The following is a 23,590-nucleotide window of genomic DNA, read 5'->3' as shown; positions in this document are numbered from 1 at the left end:
TCACACACGCACCGGCTGAGGCACACAGCACTTTGCATAAATCAAAGGCAGGAATGTAAATAAACACACACATCCACACATATATATGTACATACAGACAGACTCAATTATATTACTTAATTTTTGCAGAAGAAAAAAATAGTTTTGCAGTTTGCACATCTTCTGCAGATGGATGGCTTATTGGCGCGCCGCCAACACCTACGCACGAGCAGACACACACATGCGGCCATGTACGTATGTACCTCCCCTCCCACCTGCCATTAGTATACCATGGCTATCAGTTAGTAATCTGCGCGTTATCAGCGCGCATTGAGACACTTTTTATAATAATTATTATTGCTTTTATTGCTTTTCATTATTGTTCTTTGGAATTGAGTTTGTTTTGAGTTATTTGCCAATCGCGTCGCCGCGGCGCAGTCGCCTTTGAGTCACTTTGGAACGCATGCGACGCTTTTCACTAAATGCACACAGCCGTATGTACGCTTGTAAGGTTGTATGTATGTACAATAAATATGAGCGCACACAGCTCTGGTGCGGTTCAGTTTCGACTGGTGCTTAGAGGCGCGAACAACTTGGAAATTTTGCGAAAATTAACGCACAACTGTGAATTGAAACAACAACTGTTCACAAGAAAAAAAATTTCAAGTGACAAAAGAATAAGTTAATTAAAAGTAATTAAATTAATTAAAAGTAATTAAGTTAATTAAAAGTAAATAAATTAATTAAAAGTAATTGAATTAATTAAAAGTAATTAAATTAATTAAAAGTAATTAAATTAATTAAAAGGTGCAATTAAAAATAACACAAGTTATCAAAAATATACGAAAATCAATTAAAAATAATTTTGTAAGCCACAATTCAAATACAAATACAACAAAAACGTTTAATAGCCGGACTTCTTATTTGTCGTGTCTATTTTCGGTGCATTTGTTTGCCAATCAATTGCCAAATTTAACGCGTTTATTGAACTTGTCACAACAATTGCGTATGTGTGTATAGAGCGTGTCTGTTATGCTAATTGCCGAATCTGGTGGAATTATTTGCTCAATTAATTAAACGCAGCAGCTGTGCAAAAGCAACTGAAGCAGGTAAACAGCTGAATAATAATATTGATGTTTGTTGTTGTTGTTGTTGTTTTTAGTATGAAACCCAAGTTGCATTTTAGACAAAGCAAATAATTTTGTGTAAAACTCGTTGTAAATATAGTTATTTTCTGTTGTTTTTAATACTTTCAAGGCTACTGTTGATTGCAGCTTGTTCATGACCAATTCTTATTTAATGTAAACAGTTAGGAGAAATATGTGTGTATCGCCACCTAAAATGCAAAACAACGTATCTTAAAAAAAATGAGTTTTTTATTGCTCACGATCAGAAAAATTTTCAAGCCTCCGCTTACAGTTATAACCAATGTGTAACCAGTTTATAACCATTTTATAACCTATGCCCAAAATTGTTTCAATATGAGTGATTTTCTATTATATCGTGTTTCCAACGCCTGTAAGCTTATCAAAAGTGGTTTTAAGTAAATTTGCATTTTAAGTGATTTAAGTGACATACATACATATATACATATGTATATGTATATAATATATATAACCATTTTATAACCAAAACTCAAAATTGTTCCAATATGATTAGTCTTCTATTATATTGCACTTCCTTCGCCTATAAACTTATGAAAGGTGATTTTTACGTTATTTTGCATTTTAAGTGACGATATATAGCATTTACTGCAGTTGTTCTATTATGCAATATGCAATAATTAATTAATTAAACCCATATTTTATTTTTTAATATAAAGTATCGGTATGCAAAAACAGTATTAATATGGACTAATTAGTTAAGTATCGTTATGCAAAACCAATAAATTTTATAGAGCTCCATCTAAAAAACCGCTGAGTCATTATTGTTCTTTAGGTTTAAATATATGGTGACATAAAAGTATCCGGAAATTGTAAATAAAACGCAAAATATTTAATTATTATTATTGATATTGTATTATATATACAGCTATTAAAATAAAAGTGCTAAGATATTTAAAATATTATCTGATAGATTTTATCAAATCTTAGAAATACTCGTATAATCGGTGGTTGGAAATTGCGAGAAAAAGATTTTTTGTTGAGAATTAATTATAATTTTTATTTTCTGGCTTAAAGCAGAAAGTGAATTATACCGGATTTTTCAATAGGAATACTATGATTTCTAGGTGTCGCAATGGCCATTTTTAATATATTATACATATTAAAAATTGTCATGAACTGTAATTTTTTTTCACTGTACTTAGCATTGTTTGCAATTTCTTCATGGAAAGCTTTACGGAAAAACAACATTTACAAATTATAAATTTTTTTTATCGAAATAATCGTTATCCAAATGCAACTTTTCCTGCGCTTTCGCCATTTACGGTCATAATAATCGTCCACCTGTGCTGTGTGTTGCTGTCAATGGAGAGCTATGCTCGCTATTTGTCGAATGGTTGAAAATTTGGAAAGTATATTTTCTTGACATAGTGTTCAAGTGCCAATAATACAAAGAACCGCTTGAAGTAATGAAAATACTGCTGCCGTTTAGGCAAGTGTTGCTGAAGATCGCAATTTGTCGATTCCAAGACCTACTCAAGACTCAAACCATAACCGGGCCACAACCGTGTCTCAAACTACAATCTGGCAGATTTTAAGCAAGGATTTGGGCTTGCATGCGTATAAAATTGCTCTTACTCAGGAACTAAAGCCAGCGGATCACCGACAACGTTGTGTGTTTACTGATTTTGCCTTGGAACAACTTGAAAACAATAACGATTTTTTTTAAGAAAATCGTCTTCTCCGATGAGGCTCACTTTCATATGAATGGTGCGATATATAAATAAAACTGTACATTCTGGTGCAAAGAAAATCCACAAATTAATTATGAACAACCATTACATTCACCTAAATTCACAGTTTGATGTGTTAACTGGTGAAATCATTGACTTCTTTCTAAATGAAGCGACACCGTATGGAGTGTGATATATGTAGATCGTTGATAACCAACTTTATATAGTATAATTGGAAGAAATTGATCTCGACAACATTTGGTTCCAAGAAAACGGGGTTACCTGCTGCACAGCACGTGTGACAACCGAATTATTGCGAGAAAACTTTGGAGACCCGTTTATTTCAAGAAATTATGACTTTGAAAGGTCTCCAAGATTTTGTGATTTAACACCATTAGACTACTGCTTGTGGGTTTTTTTTTTAAGTTCATGACTGTGTTTGTATTAATTCGTAATCTGGGGCTTTAGCAATAAACCAGACTCTCTTCAAGCTTTAGAAGTCAATATTGAACGTGCTATTCATGACATGATCTACTTTAATAGAGTATCACCACAAATCTTTTTTATTTTACTTTGCAATTACCAGACCCGATAGTTATTTTGCGGTATTCACACTTCAAAAACATAGTTTCGAGCGCACAAGTTCTCAAGGCTGCATCACCGAAACTATTACTCGGATCAGCTTGAAAATTTAGGACAATATTCTAGAGGTGTTATAGAATTTAATAAGACAATTAAAAAAATCGATTTTTTCAAACCCATAATATTTTTTTAAGGATTTTTAGGAAATTTTCATCGATTTAACAATGGATTTTAAAATTTTGGTAATTCCAGATAGTTTTGAATGCCTAAAGCTTCAATCACTTTTGGTAGTATAATCTTTTATGCTTTTTCAACAGTGGAAACTTCATTTCAAATAATGCTTAATTAAATAATTATAGAAAACTTTTCAGTTCACATACATACAAAGTTCTCTACTTTGTTTCAAAATACTCAGTTTAGTTTTTCATTAATAATTTTTCAACTTATATCTTGAGAACTGGCTAAGATTATAAAATGAAGACATCCATAACACTGTTTAACACTCTTCAGAGAAAATAGTTTTTCGAAGTTGGCCTCCATTATCGAAATATTTTTCTTCGAATTTTCGAAATTGAGCTTTCTGGCCAAATTAATATTAGTTCCAACTTTTTCGTTTTTCGAAGTTAGCCACCTTAATCGAAATATTTTTCTTCGAATTTCGAAATTGAGCTTTCTGGCCAAATTAGTATTAGTTCTAACTTTTTCGTTTTTCGAAGCTAGCCTCCTTAATCGAAAATTTTTTCTTTGAATTTTCGAAACTGAGCTTCTTGGCCAGATTAATAATAGTTTAAACCTTTTCGTTTTTCGAAGTTAGCCTCCTTAATCGAAATATTTTTCTTCGAATTTCGAAATTGAGCTTTTTCTGGCCAAATTAATATTAGTTCTAACTTTTTTGATTTTCGAAGTAAGCCCCAATAATCGAAATATTTTTCTTCGAATTTTCGAAATTGAGATGTCTGGCCAAATTGCTATTAGTTTTAACTTTTTTTGTTTTCGAAGTTAGCCTCCATTATCGAAATATTTTTCTTCGAATTTTCGAAATTGAGCTTTCTGGCCAAAATAATATTAAAAAAAAATTATTTTATCTAACTTTTTTGGTTTTCGAAGTTAGCCCCAATAATCGAAATATTTTTCTTCGAATTTCGAAATTGAGCTTCCTGGCCAAATTAATATTAGTTCCAACTTTTTCATTTTTCGAAGTTAACCTCCATGATCGAAATATTTTTCTTCGAATTTTCGAAATTCAGCTTCCTTTCCAAATTAATATTAGTTCCAATATGTAAGTTTAAAAGTAAAAATATTAACATCATCTATGTATATTTTTCTCACATTTCAATGGTTTATAACATTTTTCATGCAATCTTATATAATAGAAGCTACAAAGTTTCAAAGTTGGATCTTCGAAAAAAATAAAAATTAATACATTTTATATTTAATAAGTATTTGCACGAATTTTAAAAGTAATCGTCTTGGAGTCCATGATATTATGCATACAAACTCACATTCCTTATTATATGTATGTATATAAAAACTATATGTATATTTTTTTGTTTTGGAATCCAGACTCAACAAATAATATCTTGACATTGATTTTGTTATACATATATTCAAGATGCTATCACATTTTTCGCAAACATAAAAATATATGTATATATAATCTTATCAAAACAAAGAAAGTTGTCGCTAAAATACTGTCTAAGGGTGATCCCATTTACGCAACACGAGCATTTACGCACGCCTCGGCTTGGAGTGTCCACTCTGCGGACACCCTAAGAGTATATACAATAGTATATATGTATGTCAATTTAATTTGTATTTACTTCTTCTAGACAAAAATTTTGCGGACTCTCAAAGCAGCTGTCAATGGGCATATGTACATATGTATATACATACAATTATGTATTATATCATAAATGTGTGAAATTTATTAGTGAATTTCTCTAAAAAAAGTAAAAATATGTTGCTTAAGTTAAGCAATTTTCCTGTATCGTTTTATTTATTTATTTTTTATGTGATTTGCTTGATGTTTATTGTTTTTTGACTGGAAAATTTTCTGTGTTGATTTTAGCGGTTCTTGTTGCAGAACTCTTTTGATCATTACATCAATATAACCATAGTTGAGTAGTTGACAACAACTTCCTCTCACTCTCTCTCTCATAAGGATTGTGGCATATAATTCATAAATCAATAACGATCGTTGGTATCTACGATCACTTTCAATTATGGTTCATTAAACATTTTTGTTTTTGTACTACCTTAGCGTTAGCAACACTGTAATTAGTTTGTTTGGTACCAAAGTGTTAACGTTTAGTTAAATACGTCACGTATTACCATATTTCCCGCTGGTTGTTTATGAACCGACCAATTTGTGATAATATATGACAGGCGTGCACTTGATTATGTCGCTGATTTCCGAAACCACTTCAAATTCGTACAAATCTTATCGAATAAGTATTTTTTTTCCTTTGGTATCGGATAAGATCATAAGATTATTAACCTTGGCACTGCTTACCGGCCCCTTTAAAGAGATCGGATTTTGGTTTTATATGGTAAATATAATAGGTGATCCAAGTAGAGATACTTTTTCCACTAGCCTTTTTCGACAGATCACGCGTGAGCCGTGTCAAGCTTTCAGGTTATTTCTCTTCAGTATTGTTGAGCAACGTTTACCATTCATCCAACTTTATTACGAAAATTCCAGTTCTATAAAGAATGTGTTTCGCGCGCTTCTCTCAACTTATGGTCAACATAATCGGCTGACTGAGCGTACTATTCGCATTACCATCACTCATCTTAATACCCAGCATTCTTTATTATATAATAACATTCGACCGAATAGACCACGTTCAGCACGTAGTGAAAGAAATATAGCAGCCTTAGCTGAGAGTGTACACGAAGACCGTTGAGAGTCGATTTGACACCGTTCTCAGCAATTCGGACAGACTTGGCGCGGTTTGCGTCGAGATCTTAAAATGAAAACTACAGCTTGTGCAAGAACTGAAGCCACTGGATCTTACCAAGCAACATTACTTCGCTCTATGGACTCTTGAAAAGTTCCAAGAAGATCCGACGTTTTCGCGACAAATTTTGTTCAGCAATAAGGCTCATTTCTAGTTTCAATGGGTATGTAAACAAGCAAAATTTCAGCGTTTTCGACGAAAACCAACCTGAAGATATTCAAGAGCTACCATTTCTTCTAAAAACCAGTCGAAATGGATCACCCTTTAAGTAAAAAAAATTAAAAAAAATTGTTTTTCTACTTGGTTAAATCTCAAGAGAGCATTTGCAGACCCTCCAAAACAATTTCTTGTTATCGACTTTCACTCACGGTTCCCAAAATGTAGCATACCAACAACAAGTGCAGGCACTTGGGCGAATCTCAACACCGTATATTTAACACTTTAAATAAAGTGCAAAATGTATGTTTCCAATTAGCGTTGATATTTGATAATAATTGAAATCAAAGTAGGCGTAATATATATAAATTATAAAAGTAAATATTCTTAATAAACAAATGTCAGCTGAAAACTCCAATAAACATAAATAATAGATTTACACGTACAAATGTAGCTGTCAGCGATATTAACAGTCGGATTGTGATTTTAGTGAGTGATTTTGCATTTTTTTGTTTTTTTTTTAATTTTTTTTTTATTTTGCAGTACTTTTAGAGATACGAACTTCTGACGTTATTCTCACGTAATTACCCACCATATACTAATTTTGTTCAATTTGCGGAAAACTTTGATTTACTGTGAAAATTTTGACAGTAATTGGTTGCGGTCTATAAAAACACACGAAACTGCTGCAGCTTATAACAGTAACGTCAATAAGTATTCGTATGAAGTGTGTGTGTCATGTGAGACTTATTTTCAAGCGGTTGGACACTTAAGGGTGTTTTTCGACAATGTTAATTAAAGATAATTTGCTTGTTTAGGCAATTAAGTGGCCGATAAACTCTTGATTTATATATCAAATTATTTGAAGTGATTTGTTTACTAATTTTAACTAATTTATATTGAATAGAATTTTAATTAGTTTTTTATATCAGCACTCAGGAATTATTGTGAAAATGTTTCAGAGCTCTATCTGGTTAATGGTTAATTAAGATGTCCAAAGTGATTAAAAAAAATATACATATATACAATCTTAACAAAATACTTATTTAATTTTAGATTTTGTGGTTGATTACTGATAGATCATACTTTTATAATAACAACATTGTCCTTTTCGTTGTCCAAATGCTCCAGAAAAAGAATTTAATTTTCTTATATGAACCAATATGCTCCATGCGAGATTCTCCGGGCTTCTGAAACATTTTGGTCATCGCGAAGGACAATGTTGTCTACAATATCAGTTCATTATAAAGCTGCCAAGATGATCAATTCTCTAACCGCGTTAGTTTCTGGGGTCGCAGAAGGAATGAGAGAGTCTGAACAAGAAAACGTATAGCCTATCATATCATATGATAAACCTTTCCTGTTAGAACTTTAGCCTCGCCAAAGCGGCACAGCCAAGAAAGAAATGCTTGACAACTTACATACAACGTTGACAGTTGACAACTGACAGTATTTTTAACCTTACAGTCTACGTTCTATTAGCAAACGAAATCGCATGAAAATATTTATGTGGAATTTAAATATTGTTTCATTGCTAGTGGATTGGACAACTTGAAAATTAACCTCAATATAATGGTTATTCAAACACAGAACATTTTTATTTGCATCACGTTTTGTCAAAGCATTTCGATAATCGCATTCACATTATTTTTTAACAATTCTGTTAATCTCTAATGAACATAAAGTTTTATGAATAACGCATACACGTACTTCGTTGGAAACGAGGTAGGTTTATTGCGACTTTAATTACTTAATCTAATTGTTAAGCACCTTCTGCACTACCTGAGTTCTTAAGAGCTGTGGCATTCGGAGAAGCTACCTTGGACCGAAGCAACGTTTATCGGTGGTACAAAATGTTCTCAGAAGGCCGAGAAGATGTGAACGACGAAGAGCGTGCCGGACGCCCGTTCGGTCGAATGTGAAAGTTTTGCTGACAGTTTTCTTCGATTGCAGGGGCGTGGTGCATCATGAGTTCTTGCCACAGGAAAGAACGGTCAATAAGGAATATTACCTGCAAGTTATGCGCAATTTGCGCGAAGCAATCCGCCAGAAACGCCCGGATTTGTGGAAGAACAAAAATTGGCTTTTGCGCCACGATAACGCCCCTGCTCACACATCGTTGCTTGTGCGTGACTTTTTGGCCAAAAACAACACACTAATGATGCCGCAGCCACCGTATTCCTCAGATCTGGCCCCCTGTGACTTTTTCTTGTTCCCTAAACTGAAGAGGCCCATGAAAGGACGACGTTACGCTTCTCTTGACGAGATAAAGACGGCATCGAAGGAGGAGCTGAAGAAGATAAAAAAAATGATTTTTTGAAGTGCTTCGAAGATTGGAAAAACCGTTGGCACAAGTGTATAATATCTCATGGGGATTACTTTGAAGGGGACAAAATAGATATTCATGAATAAATAAATAATTTTTGAAAAAACACGAAATTCGCGATACTTTTTGAACACACCTCGTACAGTCATATAGATACATATGACCATAAATCAGGCAACAAACCAATTAAACCGTCGTGTGGTTCCTTTGTTGATAAACAATCAAAGTCAAATATAGTATTATAAAACTTTACTAGTCACAAGTAATATTATAACAAAGAGTAAGAATAAATAATATTCATGTAATCGGTTAGATATATGTATGTAGCTGTAAATTTGATAAATGTACGAGTAAACAGGCTTGTAGTCGGGATAGGCGGTCTTTCAACATGGGACCGAGCATTGTCATAATGAAAAGCAAATTGTTTCGCCCCTAGTCAGCTTAAATTCGCCCAATATTCTAAACCTGGAGAACAAGTGCAAAATAACTTTTGCAATTGAAAAACAGATCCCTCTCTTCAGGAACAAAAATTCCACTCTATAAGTCCTTCATTATTGCCGAACTATTATACGGCGCAGAAACAATGATGACCCGAGATGGGACAGCATTTGGAGCATTTGCAAAATCTTTGAAGCCGTTCGCTTGATCGATGAATGTCGAAGAAGATGGGTGAGCATAAAATTCAACGAGGCCATGTCGTTCGCATGCAAGATGATGCTGCAGCGAAAAACTCCTTTGATTTGAGACAACGGACAACGGAAGCAAAGGCGTTCACGCATTCAAAAGAAGAATCAAGTGCATAGCGACCTGTCTGCACATGGGATGTAACACTGGCGTGACCTCGTAAAGGATAGAGACAACTGGCGAAGTTATTTACGTGTGCTCGACCCTGACCGACTCACGATTGTAGTGAGGAAGAAAAGTATAAGTATAGTCACAAACCCCAAGCTTTTTTCGGCAAACGCTCGCTACAATTATTGTCGGTAGCATTCCTCATTAATGGTTTCACACGGTTTTAGAAGCTCATAATACATTTAGATTAGTCGTAATGGATCAATTTTTCATCACCAGCCACAATTTAATTCAAACGCGAGTTTTCTTTGTTCAAAGAGATTTTCTGGCATGCAAAATCGTATTTCAAAGTCTCTTGGCTTCTATGATTTCGCACCGAATTTCTTTGCTTTAAAATGCACACGATATGCTTTGTCTTGCTTCGGTCCACTTATGTACATTTGCATATTCAAAGCTTTTCTAAGAAATACATTTTTATATTCTAGAAACGCTTGTATTGTTTCATATAAATAACATTATTTTATGACTCTCTAATTATGCATTTTAACTTGTGAGGTACAGAACAAAGTATTTTGCCACTTACAAAAAAGCAATTCAAGCACTTTCAGGTGAAAAAATAATCATTAATAATCTTTTTGTTCGACTGTTATATGCCTTCTTATTTGCAAAAGATTGTTTTTAAAATACGGACAAAGTCTCGAGTATATATTTTTTAATTTATACATATACAAGCATTAACGGAATAATATTATAATGAAGTGGAATATTGTAAAACCGCAATTAAAATGTATTTTTAGTGAGGGGAACGAACGGACAAAATAACTTTTTATTATAATTTTTTTTTTTTTTTGAAAAATCTTCAAATTTTTATAAACAAACAAGCAAAAATATTGACTTCGGTTCCACCAAAGCTAGAATACCCTTCTAAATATAAAATTTTTCATACCAGCACTTGATTTTATGAATGCGGTTTGTCTGATATCGGCAGCTCCAAAAAAAAAATTCATATCTGTATCTCAACTATATGTTATAGTAGTCTGTTATCGATGGAATATGGTCACCTGGATGTAGTGAAACACAGACGAGGAAGCTCCAGACTTGTCAAAACACTGCACTCCGAACTACGATAGGATGCCGCTTGATGTCTCCTTTCAAACACCTGCATAGTGAAGCCCCTATGCTCCCAGTTAAGGATCATAATGAACTCATTCCAAGCAGTTGCTTTTGCAGAAATCATCTCTGCATACACCTGCTTGGAGCGGAACCGCCTCCTAGGAGCATTAAAAGGTCGTTCCTCAACTACGTCGTTGACATCAAAAAATACGCCAACCAGACTTGGAACGCAACTAACTTCCGACAAGCACTTCACATTCACAGTAGAGCCATTAACACTTTCACCGACTCACTCTCAGTACTTGGAGTTAAACCACCACACATTGGAGACGAGTAACCCTTGCTCAGCTACCTACTGGATACTGTAGCATGTTAAATTCCTACTTATCCAGAATAGACCCCGACATATCCAATATATGTCCGGCGTGCTGGCCACCTCTTTGCATGCCTCACTAACCCTACCGCCTTTAGATGACATCGACGACAACTTATCTAATCCTTACTATCCAAACGGGGATTAGGTAACTAATACAAGAACAACAACAACGAACATGGCTAAATCGACTTATCTCGTCACGTCTCGTTGATCATTCATACGATTATTATATATTGTTCTCCCAGAAATATTATTATATTTTGAAATCTTCTGCTAGAAAACAGTCACATAGAATCTTCGTTTAAAATAATTAATTTCATAATTTTCATACACCAACATTTCCCATGTAGTATTAGCATGTTTGTATGTGTTTACTCTGTATATATACATACGTACAAGTATTGACTGAGGCGAACTGCACTTAACCGATAAGTTTAACGAATTTGTCGGTCATAAATTTGCTCACAATCGAATAGAAAAAGAAACAAGTGCATTATACACTCAGTCATTCATAACTTTTTAATAACGAAATGTATTTTTTATCTAGCGAGAAGAAGAAGAACGAAATTTATGAATGGCTAAAAGGCAGGAAGAGCAGTAGAGCACCGCTCCGAAAAAAAAACAGTAGAATGCAAAATAAATTATTTTAATTAAAATATATGAATGCTGATTAGTGTGCAATTAATCATTGAAAGCGAAAGTGAATGCAAAAAACACATACTTACATACTTCTACATATGTATGTATATATGTATGTAAATAAATAGTAAGCGTTGAGATAGTGAATGCGTTACCTTCGTGTTATCGCTAGTAACGTTAGAGTAAGTAATGTAGAACTTGTCTGGTTGTTGAGATCGTTCGGAAATTATAGCAACAAGTGCATTTTATCTAAATGACTACCTTGGAATGTCGGTTTTTGATTTACAATCTGTTTGCGGAAGGAATATAGTTAGTGCAATAATTTTCACTAGTCTAGTGTGTAGAATATAACTTCGTGAGATGAAGTTAACGATTTTAGAATTTGCTACATTGACGGAATTTAATTTGTATATTTGATCTACGCTCTTACTTTTGATTCCCAGTGTATGAGTTATGAGTTTTTAACAGGCCTGAGATATTTTTCTTACAATAAAAGCCTTGTAATTAATCGAGTAATTTATCGATTTATAATAACTTTATGTTATTCTATAACAGATTAAACTGGAGATACATTGACTCAAAGCTTTTTCATTACTTTGAGGCTTTTATCTAATGTTTGCGGCCTTATTTTATATAAAACTCTCTCACTAGATTCTTCAGCTTAGGTTTGTCCTTCTTAACACTTTTAGTTCCAAAATGTTAATTATGTCGATAGTGGTCACAAATGGGCTTCTTATTGGCTTATAAAGTATTTTTTGGGAATATTATACAAATAACAAAGACGTCGGCTGCTTTACACCATTCAGCTCCTTCAACGGTTCCTGGAAGGAAGTAACTTTGGAGTAACACCTCAGGTCTTGGAACACTAGCAACACAGGGCAGGTTCTAAATGTAGTTAGGTGTAGTGTTGATGATGGCCAGACCAAAACGCTTCCACTTTTTGACAAGAGGAAACTTAGTAACATTTTAAAAGTCATCACAAGGCTCCTATCCCTAAGATCCCACTTTCAGAAAATTGGTAAAGTGGATTCGGCTGATTCCGCGTACTCTGTGATGAAAATGACGAAAATACGCTGGAACATAAATCTTGCGAATGCCCAGCCTTCTATCGTTTAAAACATAATATCTTTCACGGCTTTCAATGATCCAACATTAGATATATTGCGGAGCCAGGATGGAAAAGTAATCGGGTATTTATCAAATCCACAAAATTGCTGGGTAAAGCTTAATTAGTTAAACCTCGGGAATACAATGAGCATAATGTTGTCCTAAGTGCGGCCGCCTGCGGTCCAGTGGCTTCTTTTTCATCCAATTAACCAAGCTAAACGTCAACTAAAATGACAGCATTCTGTTACTGCAGCATCTCGGAGAAAGTTTTCTCAAAATTGTCTAATAGCACGAAGAATCATTTATAATATCTAAATACGCTCAGAAGCTTGTCAGTATCTGACAAAGTATAACCTTCCAGCTAAAAACGACGCTCACTAAACAATTCTAGAGCTCACACCACTTCACCTAGTAATCGGTCAGGTAGCCAAAAACATACTGCTCCAAATAACAGTAGAAGGGTGTGGCAGAGGTAAGGTAATCTCATCCCAGCAAATGAAAGATTTAAGTGGTATAATACCATTGTCTCTTCTACCAAGGGACAGTATTACCAGAAGGGTAAACTAAATCAAGAAGTTCAAGGTTATCCTTAGCAGCAAGGCTGAATGGAATGAATCCGCTCTCGAGATACTGCTTAGAGAGAGTACAATCAACTGGTACACCGACGCCTTGAAAATTTTGTGGGAAATTGGAGCAGGAGTCGCAGGATCACGTACCACATTCTCATTACCTATGTGAAGTTTTTCGAGAATTTTTAAAGCATAAATCTTTGCCATAAGTCGCTGCGTAGAGATAAACCCAGTGACAGTCAAGCGGGACTTAAAGCAATCTCTATCTATGAGATGAAATCGCTACTGGTGCAGGAGTGTAGAGAACAGCTGAATAGTCTAGCGGAACGTAACCAAATGCACCTCATCTGGGTGCTCGCTCACAAAGCTATAGCCTGGAATGAACTGGCTGATGAGCTCGCCCGCTCCGCAGCATCCATAACAAGGTATGACCTGTACGTTTAATTGCCGGGGGCCCTCATATCATAAAGGAGCTGCCTGCAGGTATTGGCAAAAACTCCAAGTCATGCGCCATGCCAAGTTGCTAATGGGGGGTTATGACCTCAGCAGGTTTGAATATGTAATCAACCTCCTTAGGGACAAATTCAAACTACTTGCCGCTTCTATATTGGTCACTGTAAGCTGAAGAAGCACTTTTATAACATGCCGGGTCTGCGACAGTGAGCCTGAAGCTCCAGAACACCAACAAATTGACTGCATAGCAGTCTGCAGACGCAAGATAAAGGCCCTGGGAACAAGATTTCCATACAGGCCTCACTAGCATCTAGCAGTATATTGGACCTTATTAATATGCTGGGGTTAGGTGACTTTTTATGACTTAAGAGAGGTCACAATGGACCTAAGGTCACGGTGAAATCCTCATTTATATGTTTTATCTACCTATCTAAGAATATTAAGCGAACCGGATGAATAAGTGATCATAGCAACGTTGCTAGGTGGACAGTTTAAAGACGAAATGGTTATCTTTCTGAATTCAGACCGAATTTGAATGCTTGGATATTATTTTTTTTATAGATTCGTTTAATATTCTTTATAAAATTAAGCCCTTTGATCCTTTCAAATATAACATATATTTTTGGTATTACATCTGGTTTCTCAACTAATTAAATATTATTAAGAATTCTTATGAGAACACTCACCAGCCGCAATTATATGTACTCGTATACCAAAGTAATCATTACACTATTAACACTCACTTCTTAGAAAATTAATCAAGCAAGAATGCGATTAAACTCAAACACTGTTCTCCTTTCTTATTGCAGTGGACTTAACTCTCTGTAACCGTTACACACTCAAAGCGCTGTCAAAGGTGTCAAGGTAAACTAGTGAAATTCCAGAAAAGTGTACAAAAAGACCGCAACAACAAGATCAACACGTGTGCACAAGAATTCCACAATTCCAACAGCGCAATTGAAACAAGATATAAATTCTTAAAGGCAGCAATATTCAAGAAAAAATAATAATAATTCGCGTTCTAAGTGGAATAAGATAAGAATACAAGAAATAAGTAGAGTAAATCGGCAAATAGTTTTGCATAACAGTAACGAAACATGGGCGTAACATTGGAGGTGCGAAATGACAAGAACGCCAAGGCGAATGCAGCGGATTTGGAGTCTAGTGGTGGCAAGCAGACTCACCGCACAAGGTACTTATAAGCAATATTGCATTACCGAGAAACTTTTGTAACCTGTAGCATCCATATTATAATTTGAGATCGCTAACCACTTCATATAACATTTTATTGCAGTAACTTGGAGACTGCGACACATCTTTTCAAAGGTAGCGTTGGTGCCGGTCTCTTCGCCATGGGTGATGCCTTCAAGAATGGCGGGCTGGTCGGTGCTACTGTGCTGTTGCCCATTCTGGCGGTTATTTGTGTGCACTGTGAGCATCTGCTGATTGACGGTTCGATCATAGTCGTGGAGAAGACACCGGGTGTGGACTTCTTCGACTATCCGGATACAGTGGAGAAGGTCTTTGAATATGGGCCACCGCCTGTGCGGAAATGGTCAAAATTAATGCGTACCATTGTGGAGACCTTTCTGTGTGTAACACAATTCGGCTTCTGTTCGATATATTTCGTTTTCATTACGGAGAATCTGTATCAGGTGAGTAAGTGAGAAAGTGTTTTTAAGTAGAGCGAAAGAGATAGAGCTTGGAATTGTTCGACTGGCTTTAGATGAGGTCGGGTCGGATATCTTAAGTTACCATTTGTTGTTGCTGTTGTTGTAGCGGCTGAATTTTGCCGAGTTGACAGTCCTTGGCCGGATAAAAGTTCGGGTTCGTTCCGGTTATGTAGACCCGACTGTCGTGGGATTGGTTACTATTTGGTCTTCAACTATTGTGTCTGCCTTATAAAAACTATTAGTGAATCTTAAGGTACCAGGAGACACAGTCGTTCATATTCTTCATTTAGACCCATTAAAAACTCTCTAAATAATCTCCGGTAAATCTGTTTTGTTTGCCTATATGAATTAGGCTACTTTCCGATGCTGTAGACCTCTTGATATTGGCAGGACCTTATAAATCTCATGAGCTTCTTCGAGTTTCTTTTCATGAAACTTTCGCTGGAAGCTCTTGTCACTTTTTCCTCATAAGATTAAACACAAAACAAAACATCAAAGTATAAATATTTTATTTCTATTATAACAATAAATTTCTCTATACTCGCACCCACACAGGTACTCCATCAAAACGGCATCGAAATTAGTCAAACCGCCACAATGGCTCTCACATTGCTGCCGGCCATGTTGCCTTCGTTACTGACCAATTTGAAGTACATCTCACCCGTTTCGATGTTGGCCAACTTGTCGCTACTCTTCGGTCTTCTAGCCACACTGGTAATCGCGCTTCAAGGTCCCATGCCGGCCATAAGCGAGCGTCACTACATCACCAACGGTACACAGATAGCATTGTTCTTCGGCACAGCGCTTTTCGCCTTTGAAGGCATTGCGCTCATACTGCCATTACGCAATAAAATGCGTAATCCCGAACACTTTACGAGTACTTTTGGTGTTTTAAATGTGACCGTGGGCATTATAACGGCACTTTTCATATTCACCGGTTTCATTGGTTACATGCGTTGGGGTGAGGATGTTGATGGCAGCATAACGTTGAATTTAAACGCGGAAGAAGTGTAAGTAGAGAGAGAGGTGGTGGAGAGGTGGTGGAGAGGTGTAAAGTTTTATTAATTTCGTTTCCTCGTTTCTTTTTGTTGTTGCAGCATGTCGCAGGTTGTCAAAATCGTCGCTGCGATGGGTGTTTTCTTCGGTTATCCCATACAATTCTTTATTCTGATTAAGATCATTTGGAAACCGATGAAGGAATCGTGTGGTGTGGCCCAAAGCTACCCGATTACGTTACAAGTTGTGTTGCGGTTCATCATGGTCATGTGTACATGTGAGTATTGAGCATTTAAGGAACAAAAAATTTTATATGATTTCTTTTAGAAAATGTTTTTTTTTATATAATGTGAGGTAAAATCGATATAATTAAGTTCTGAATGTAACCAGCGAGTTCGATGAACCCAATTTTCGACTACTTTTTCCACTAAATCGAGTTTTATATTATGAATAGCACGTTTAATACTGACTTCGAAAGCTTGAAGAGAGACTGGTTTATGGCTAAAGACCAATAACTTCAAATAACCACACAAGAAGTAGTCTAATGATGTTAAATCACAAGCTCTTGGCGGCCATTCATTGTCAGAATTTCTTGAAATAATCGAGTCTCCAGACTTTTCTCCCAATAATCCGGTTATTGCACGTTCTTTGTGGCACGTAGCTCCGACTTGTTGGAACCAGATGTTGCCAAGATCAACTTCTTCCAATTGCGGCCATGAAAAGTTGGTTACCAACGATCTATACTCCATTGACACTAACGGTGTCACTAGCTTAATGTCGCAAGAAGTATGGACCGATGATTCCACCAGACCAAAAATCACACCAAACCTTCACTTAGGTGTTTTTGTGGATTTCCTTCACACCAGTAACGACAATTTTACCGCAACACTCAGATGAAAGTGAGCCTCATCGGAGAAGATGAATTCCTTAAAAAATTGTTTATCGTTTTCAAGTTGTTCCAAGGCAAAATCAGCAAACTTACTACGCTTACGATGATCCAATGGCTTCAGTTCTTGAGTGGGTACCATTTTTTTTAAAGACGGAAGCCTAAGTACTTTCTCAAAGTCCACCAGTTTGTGGTTTGAGACAGCCCTAATTCTTGAAAATGTCTTGGGGTCGATAAATTGCGGTCTTCAGCAATACTAGCCTGAACTGTAATATTTTCATTACTTCGAACAGTTCTTTGTCTTATTTTTATTAAGGCAGTGTAAATTATTAATAAATATAACTCAAAGACTATTACTGAGAAATCTCAACGTCTGGTTAGCAGACATCTGTCAGTTAAGTAAATAACATTTTTTTAACCAGAACTTAACTGACAGATAGCCGCTAATCGCATATCGAGAAAACGGCTCTTAATGACAAAAGTTTGATGGATTAAACTTCAATAATCATATTCCTGACAGCAGTCAGTCATCACCTGTCAATGTCAATGTTCATATACATAAGTATGTCATCTACCATCATCTAAGTTTAGTTCCTGACCCTGTATACCAAAGCGTCTCAATATAATGGAAAACTACCGCAAAACTTTCAATGAATTTTTGCGTATTTGTCATTTAAGTTTATCTTTTATTGTCATAGTGCTTTAATTCAATAATAAAATATGGCAATTGCGGTTATAAATTGTAAAGTACATACATACATATTTCTCTACGGGATCCCAAAAATGACAAATCACTCGAGCAAAGTTTTATTGGACCATATAAAACATTATTTTTATGATACAAAAAATTTCTCACAAATCATAAAATGGGTAGCGATGAATGACTAGCGATTTTAATATCCAGGCGTAAACATAATTAGCGATTATAAATATTTATCTAGACAAGTGCGTAAATATGAATGTTTATGAAGAGTGGAATTTTCAATGAAAGTCATTATAGTGTAGCTAGTGGTCTCTGATAGCGTTTTAAATACAAGCAAACAAACAAGTTCAACTCTACGCTAGACAAATTTAAGATTACGTATAAGATAACTTTACAATGACCTGCTCCAATGATCCATGCCACACTACAAGGATAATATAAAATATCAACTCTCTGAGAAGTATATATTTATGATGAAGTAATAGCTTTCGAACGCTATAGAAAAAATTGTATTATTTTTCCCCGAAAGTTTTCGAACCTAACCTCAATTTTTTTTTAAACCTTGAACACGGTATATAAATATTAAGGAAACGTTGGATACGCTATAAAATGTATACATACATATGTATATAAATTCTGCGTGACAAGTTCGTCTGTCCGTTTGCCTGTATATAAGCGAAAAAGTCTCCCAGTTTTGGAGATATCGCTCTGGAATTTTACACATAACGGGCTTTTCAATAGGAACGCTACAAAAGTAGACCGATAGGGACAGCAAACGATGCTATATTACATAACGGAATTTTTTCTTCCCAAGAAGCTGCTCAATAGTTGAAACCGTCATAACGAACCACTATAGCATATACATACATACATAGCTGTCATACAAACTGATCGATCAAAATCAAGTTTTTGTACGCAAAACTTTTTTACTTGTGAAGGGTATTGTAGCTTCAAGTATGTATGTTAATTTTTCCCCCAAAAGTTTTCCAACCTAGCCTCAACTATTTTATTTCTGTTTTTAACATATTTAATTACAAAAAATATTATTAACCCATAACCTATTAATATTTTCTTTTAGCAACAGAAATTAATAATATTTTGTTTATTAAATAATTATCTTTACACTCCTTTGCAGTTGGTGTTGCTGTGATTGTGCCCAAACTCGGTCTCTTCATTTCGCTAATCGGTGCACTGTGCTCCACTTCACTGGCGCTCTTGATACCGGTGATACTCGATTTTGTGTTGCGCGCTAGCGTACCCAAAGGCCTGACCACTTGGGTGTACCTGAAGAACATGGCGATTGTGCTGATTGCCTTGTTAGGCATTGCCACCGGCACTTATCAGAGCATTGTTGAGATAATTCAAGAATTTTATGATTAAATATGTTGTGGCAGGCAAATAGCAATTAATTTGATATCCATGTATGTATGTGTTGATGTGGTATTTATTTCCGTTATGTTAAGCATACATGTAATCAAGTGTTGTGTAGTGTTAGTACATTTTTAAGTATTTATGGCCATGAGAAAAGTAATTATCGATAAATAAAAAACAATCTAATGTAAATAAACTATAATGTAAATACTTAGTTAAAAGGTGTACTTTTACGTATTGCATACCGTTTTGTAGTAACTTTTGAATATCGACAGCACTTATCATATATTTTTTCATAATGGAGGGATATCATTACGATTTCCATGCCTAAGTAGCACCAAATAGTCTGTTAGCCTATCTATTAATGTTAATTTTATTAAATTTAAGTATTTGTAGTTCTATGGTTTTTATATAACGTGAAGCTGTGCTAAGATAAACACTGTGTTACTTTGTTTTAAAAAAATTGATTTCAAAACTTAAATTATTTTATATAAATATTGAATTTTATTTGTTTTTAGTGTTAAATATAATTTTAAATGTAAAGACATATGTATTACTAGTCTAAAAGCTTTCCATAAGATAAGAAAGTATTTTATAGAAACATGCTAAATAAAAAGAAAATACAATTGAACTATAACCTCTAAAATAAAATAATATTTTTTTAGTAAATATTTTCAAATAAAAAGGTTTCCCTACAAGATTTGATCGCTCATTTTGTATGATAGTTATGTATATGTTATACTAGTTCGGCCGAAAAATGTGTAAATGTGCAGTCGCTTGGGGCAATGGTCAAATAAAAAATGTTTCCATACAAGAACTGAATTCTGAGCGGTCAGTTTTTATGGCATATACTATATAATATGCTATAGTGGACGAATGTGAACAATATGTTCTCCCACGTTTCCGGATTTACTGGGAGAAATTTGTACATCAAGGAGTATGGGCGTTTACAATCGGAAGAAAAATAAACATACATATATCTCCAATTTAGTGCCGATTCTCAAACAGCATTCCACAAAACCTCATTATAGGTCAATCCCAATCACAATTTCGTTACTTTTTGTACTTCAAACACGGGATAAAATAAAAAAACTTAGATTTTTAATTACACTTTCTGATTCGAAATGTTTGTCAATGAGAGATTATGTTATACAAATCTGTAACAGTAGAGGGGTGGTTAGATATTTAAATAATATATCCTTTAAGAAAATACTTTTTGCTTTTGTCAATTTTACAATAAATTTTCGTTCTAATTTACCGTCTTCATAAAAACACAATAATACACTACACAGATTTTTATAAAATAGCGACCATCAGAATTTCACGTTTCTAATGCGGCCGAATTTTTGCCTTTATTCGCTTTTTTACTTTGCTTTTTCAAGTATTCGCTCTTATCAAGATTATTTTGGAAGAATGTAGTCTCCTTGCGCGCCTGTGACACCTCGGTGTGTAAGCGTTGTTTATGCACAGCTTGCTCATAGTTCATACGCTCCGTAAGATGCACCCATTTGAAGCGTGGCAAATATTTCATACTCCACATATAATCATAGAATTGTGACTTTTTACGTGTAGATATTTGTTTATTATTTAAGAGTTCAACAATTTGTTTGGCCGCGCGCTTTGACTCGAACTCAACCCAACCTTCTGTGAAGTGACGTGCCAAGCGTTTTCGCTTCTTCTTTTTGTCGTTGGCTGCAAACAATATCTATGTTTTAGAATTTTTCTCAAAGCATAATAAATGGAACTTACCGCCGGGTAATTTCTCTGGTTGCAAGTACACACGTCCAAGTTTCGCGTACTCGCCAAGAATTTCACGCATCCTTGTAACATTCATGTGTTTGGGTATGTTCGATATGTAAATGATGCCCTTCTTGCGTTTCTTTTTCGCTTTTACATTGAAGTTGCCCAGGTCCATTTCATCATCATCATCATCGTCAGCACCAGCTTTTTCAAGATTTTCCCCAATATTGCTGGTTACTGATGTTGTGTTTTGCTGTTCTAGATCGGACCGCGCAGATTGTTCACCACTTGAGTCCTGCATTTTATCATCCTGCGACATTTCCTCCAACTCCTCTGGGGGAGGTGGTGGTGGTAGACCACTTTGTCGTTTCTTTTGCTTCATTTTAACAATAATTTAAATATTTAATTCAAAAAATTTATATTTTCAATAATGTACTGCCAGTATTGAATAGGAGCACGCCGTCGAATCAAAACAAATTTGACAGCTGACAATTGGGGTTTCTAATGCAAGTAATAAAAAGGTACTACTTCAGTACAAGCATAAAATCTTCCGAATTGTATGACTATATATATCAAAAAATCAGAAATATTTGTTCTTTATTCTTATTTATGACTTGAATTTGTCATATTTAATTGAAAACCAAACAATATGCTTAGAAAAATAAGACGATTTATAGTCCGACATATACCACAACATTGCAATCCTGCAAAATGTAAAATACTAGTGCTGCCATCCATAAAAACCATAACGAATGGTTAATTTGTAAATTCACGTATTTTTAGTCACTTTTATTATTGTTACTATAACAATTTTAAAACACGCATTTTTATAGAAATATTATTAACAGCAAAAGTTGTCCTTATTGTAATTTATTAAATAAACAAATTGTTTCCTGCTTTCCGTCCACTACTGGTAACACCCTATAATTCTAGCGAGTAAACCAAATGTCAAAGAGAAGTAACGAATTGGTGGGCTGTCAACAAAAACTAGTTCTGCTGCTGCTGTCGTCAGAGAACGCAAGCAGAGAACAGGTAGGTAAACAACAGCACACGAGAAGACAACAACAACACTGGGCAGTCTACTGAAATAGACGTTAAAATTGCGGCTTCAAAAAACAACAATTAAACGAGTGGCAACCAAGCAGCGAAAAATGACGAAACAAGGTAAACGGCAAAATTCCATGGAAGCCAAGTGACAAACGAGTTGTTGACATGAGTGCGAACGGGAGTAAAGCGCGCGTGTGCGGAGAACGCGATTTTTGAAAAAATTTCAAATTTTCCAAGTGTGTAATGCATAATGCAGTTGTGTCTACTGATCGGATTTAACGAAAACTAACCAATTTTATGCACTTACTTAGTGCAATAAGAAACTAAAACGCGATATTAGCAACTTGCAAGTGCAGCGAAGTGAAAAATTATATTATGTGAATAATTGTGGTAACGAAACATAAAGTATGTAATAAAATATAAGCGAAAAATTAACCAACGAACGTGTCGGTGAGATTGTGCAAAATAAAGAAAGAAAGTAAGCAATAACTAAGAATTGATAAAAAATGCCGTAAGTGCCGACAACGTCGAACCAACGGCGACGAAACTAAATGTAAACGTTTATAATGCAAAAGCGGTGAAGCAAAGAAAAAACCGACAAGTGTATAACAAAGTGAAGTTTGTAAATAAATTTGTTATTTTTCTTTGTAGTACCAAATAGATTTTTCATTTGTATCTACATTTATTACGTTTTTTTCGCTTATGGCCACATTTTTGCGATCCTAAATCTGTGCTGGAAAATCCAGTTTTTAACTCGCGCATTCAGATCGCTATTTCTTCCAGTAATTTGTTGTGTATGATGTTTGCTTCGTTTTGCATTGTTTGTGCGATATATTCTAGTGATTCATGTTTTCCTTAAAAGTTCATAGCGATACTGATAGGAGCTTTACTGCTAATAAGCAGTTGATCTTTGAAAGAAATATGTATAAAGTTCCAAAAGTTTGAAGTTCTAAAGTAATTAGATGTGTTAATAATATGTAAATGGTTTTCTGACTCGACATTCCTTATACCATCTAATTCTTAAATCCACCCAGTAAGTGCAGCTGTCAAGTGCTAAACATCCTATAGCACATGCACTTCCCAATTGTGCTGTAATCTTGCTTTAGTAGAATTGCTGGCTTACTAGCACTAAGTTAGTGTTTGTGTAACGTATTTTCGTGTCGGCAAAGCGCAGCTGCACACTATTTATGTGGAAGCAACCACAAAATCTACATCCACCACATAAAAATACCCGGCGTACACCTATGTATATCTATGTATTCATGTATGTAATTCAAGGATCACTA

The 23,590-nt window shown here is 35.0% G+C and overlaps 2 protein-coding genes across 2 annotated transcripts; one reads left to right on the top strand and one right to left on the bottom strand.

The window, feature by feature from the left end:
* The first annotated feature begins 836 nt into the window (after positions 1-836).
* Positions 837-19,688, top strand: LOC120774497 (proton-coupled amino acid transporter-like protein pathetic). Its single transcript, XM_040104168.1, has 6 exons — positions 837-1,088; positions 14,698-15,080; positions 15,183-15,543; positions 16,117-16,571; positions 16,659-16,834; positions 19,282-19,688. The coding sequence occupies exons 2-6, from the start codon at positions 14,986-14,988 to the stop codon at positions 19,524-19,526; spliced, it is 1,332 nt and encodes a 443-aa protein (XP_039960102.1). The 5' UTR covers positions 837-1,088; positions 14,698-14,985; the 3' UTR covers positions 19,527-19,688.
* Positions 19,689-20,806: 1,118 nt separating this feature from the next.
* LOC120774499 (pre-rRNA-processing protein esf2-like) lies at positions 20,807-21,728 on the bottom strand. Its single transcript, XM_040104169.1, has 2 exons — positions 21,267-21,728; positions 20,807-21,209 (listed from the first exon to the last, which is right to left on the bottom strand). The coding sequence occupies exons 1-2, from the start codon at positions 21,637-21,639 to the stop codon at positions 20,839-20,841; spliced, it is 744 nt and encodes a 247-aa protein (XP_039960103.1). The 5' UTR covers positions 21,640-21,728; the 3' UTR covers positions 20,807-20,838.
* Between the last annotated feature and the right edge of the window lie 1,862 nt (positions 21,729-23,590).

The sequence above is a fragment of the Bactrocera tryoni genome, chromosome 4, assembly GCF_016617805.1.
Source record: "Bactrocera tryoni isolate S06 chromosome 4, CSIRO_BtryS06_freeze2, whole genome shotgun sequence".
Lineage (NCBI taxonomy): Eukaryota > Metazoa > Arthropoda > Insecta > Diptera > Tephritidae > Bactrocera > Bactrocera tryoni.
Note: the sequence above shows the minus strand (reverse complement) of the source record. Positions and strands in the feature narration are given on the sequence as shown.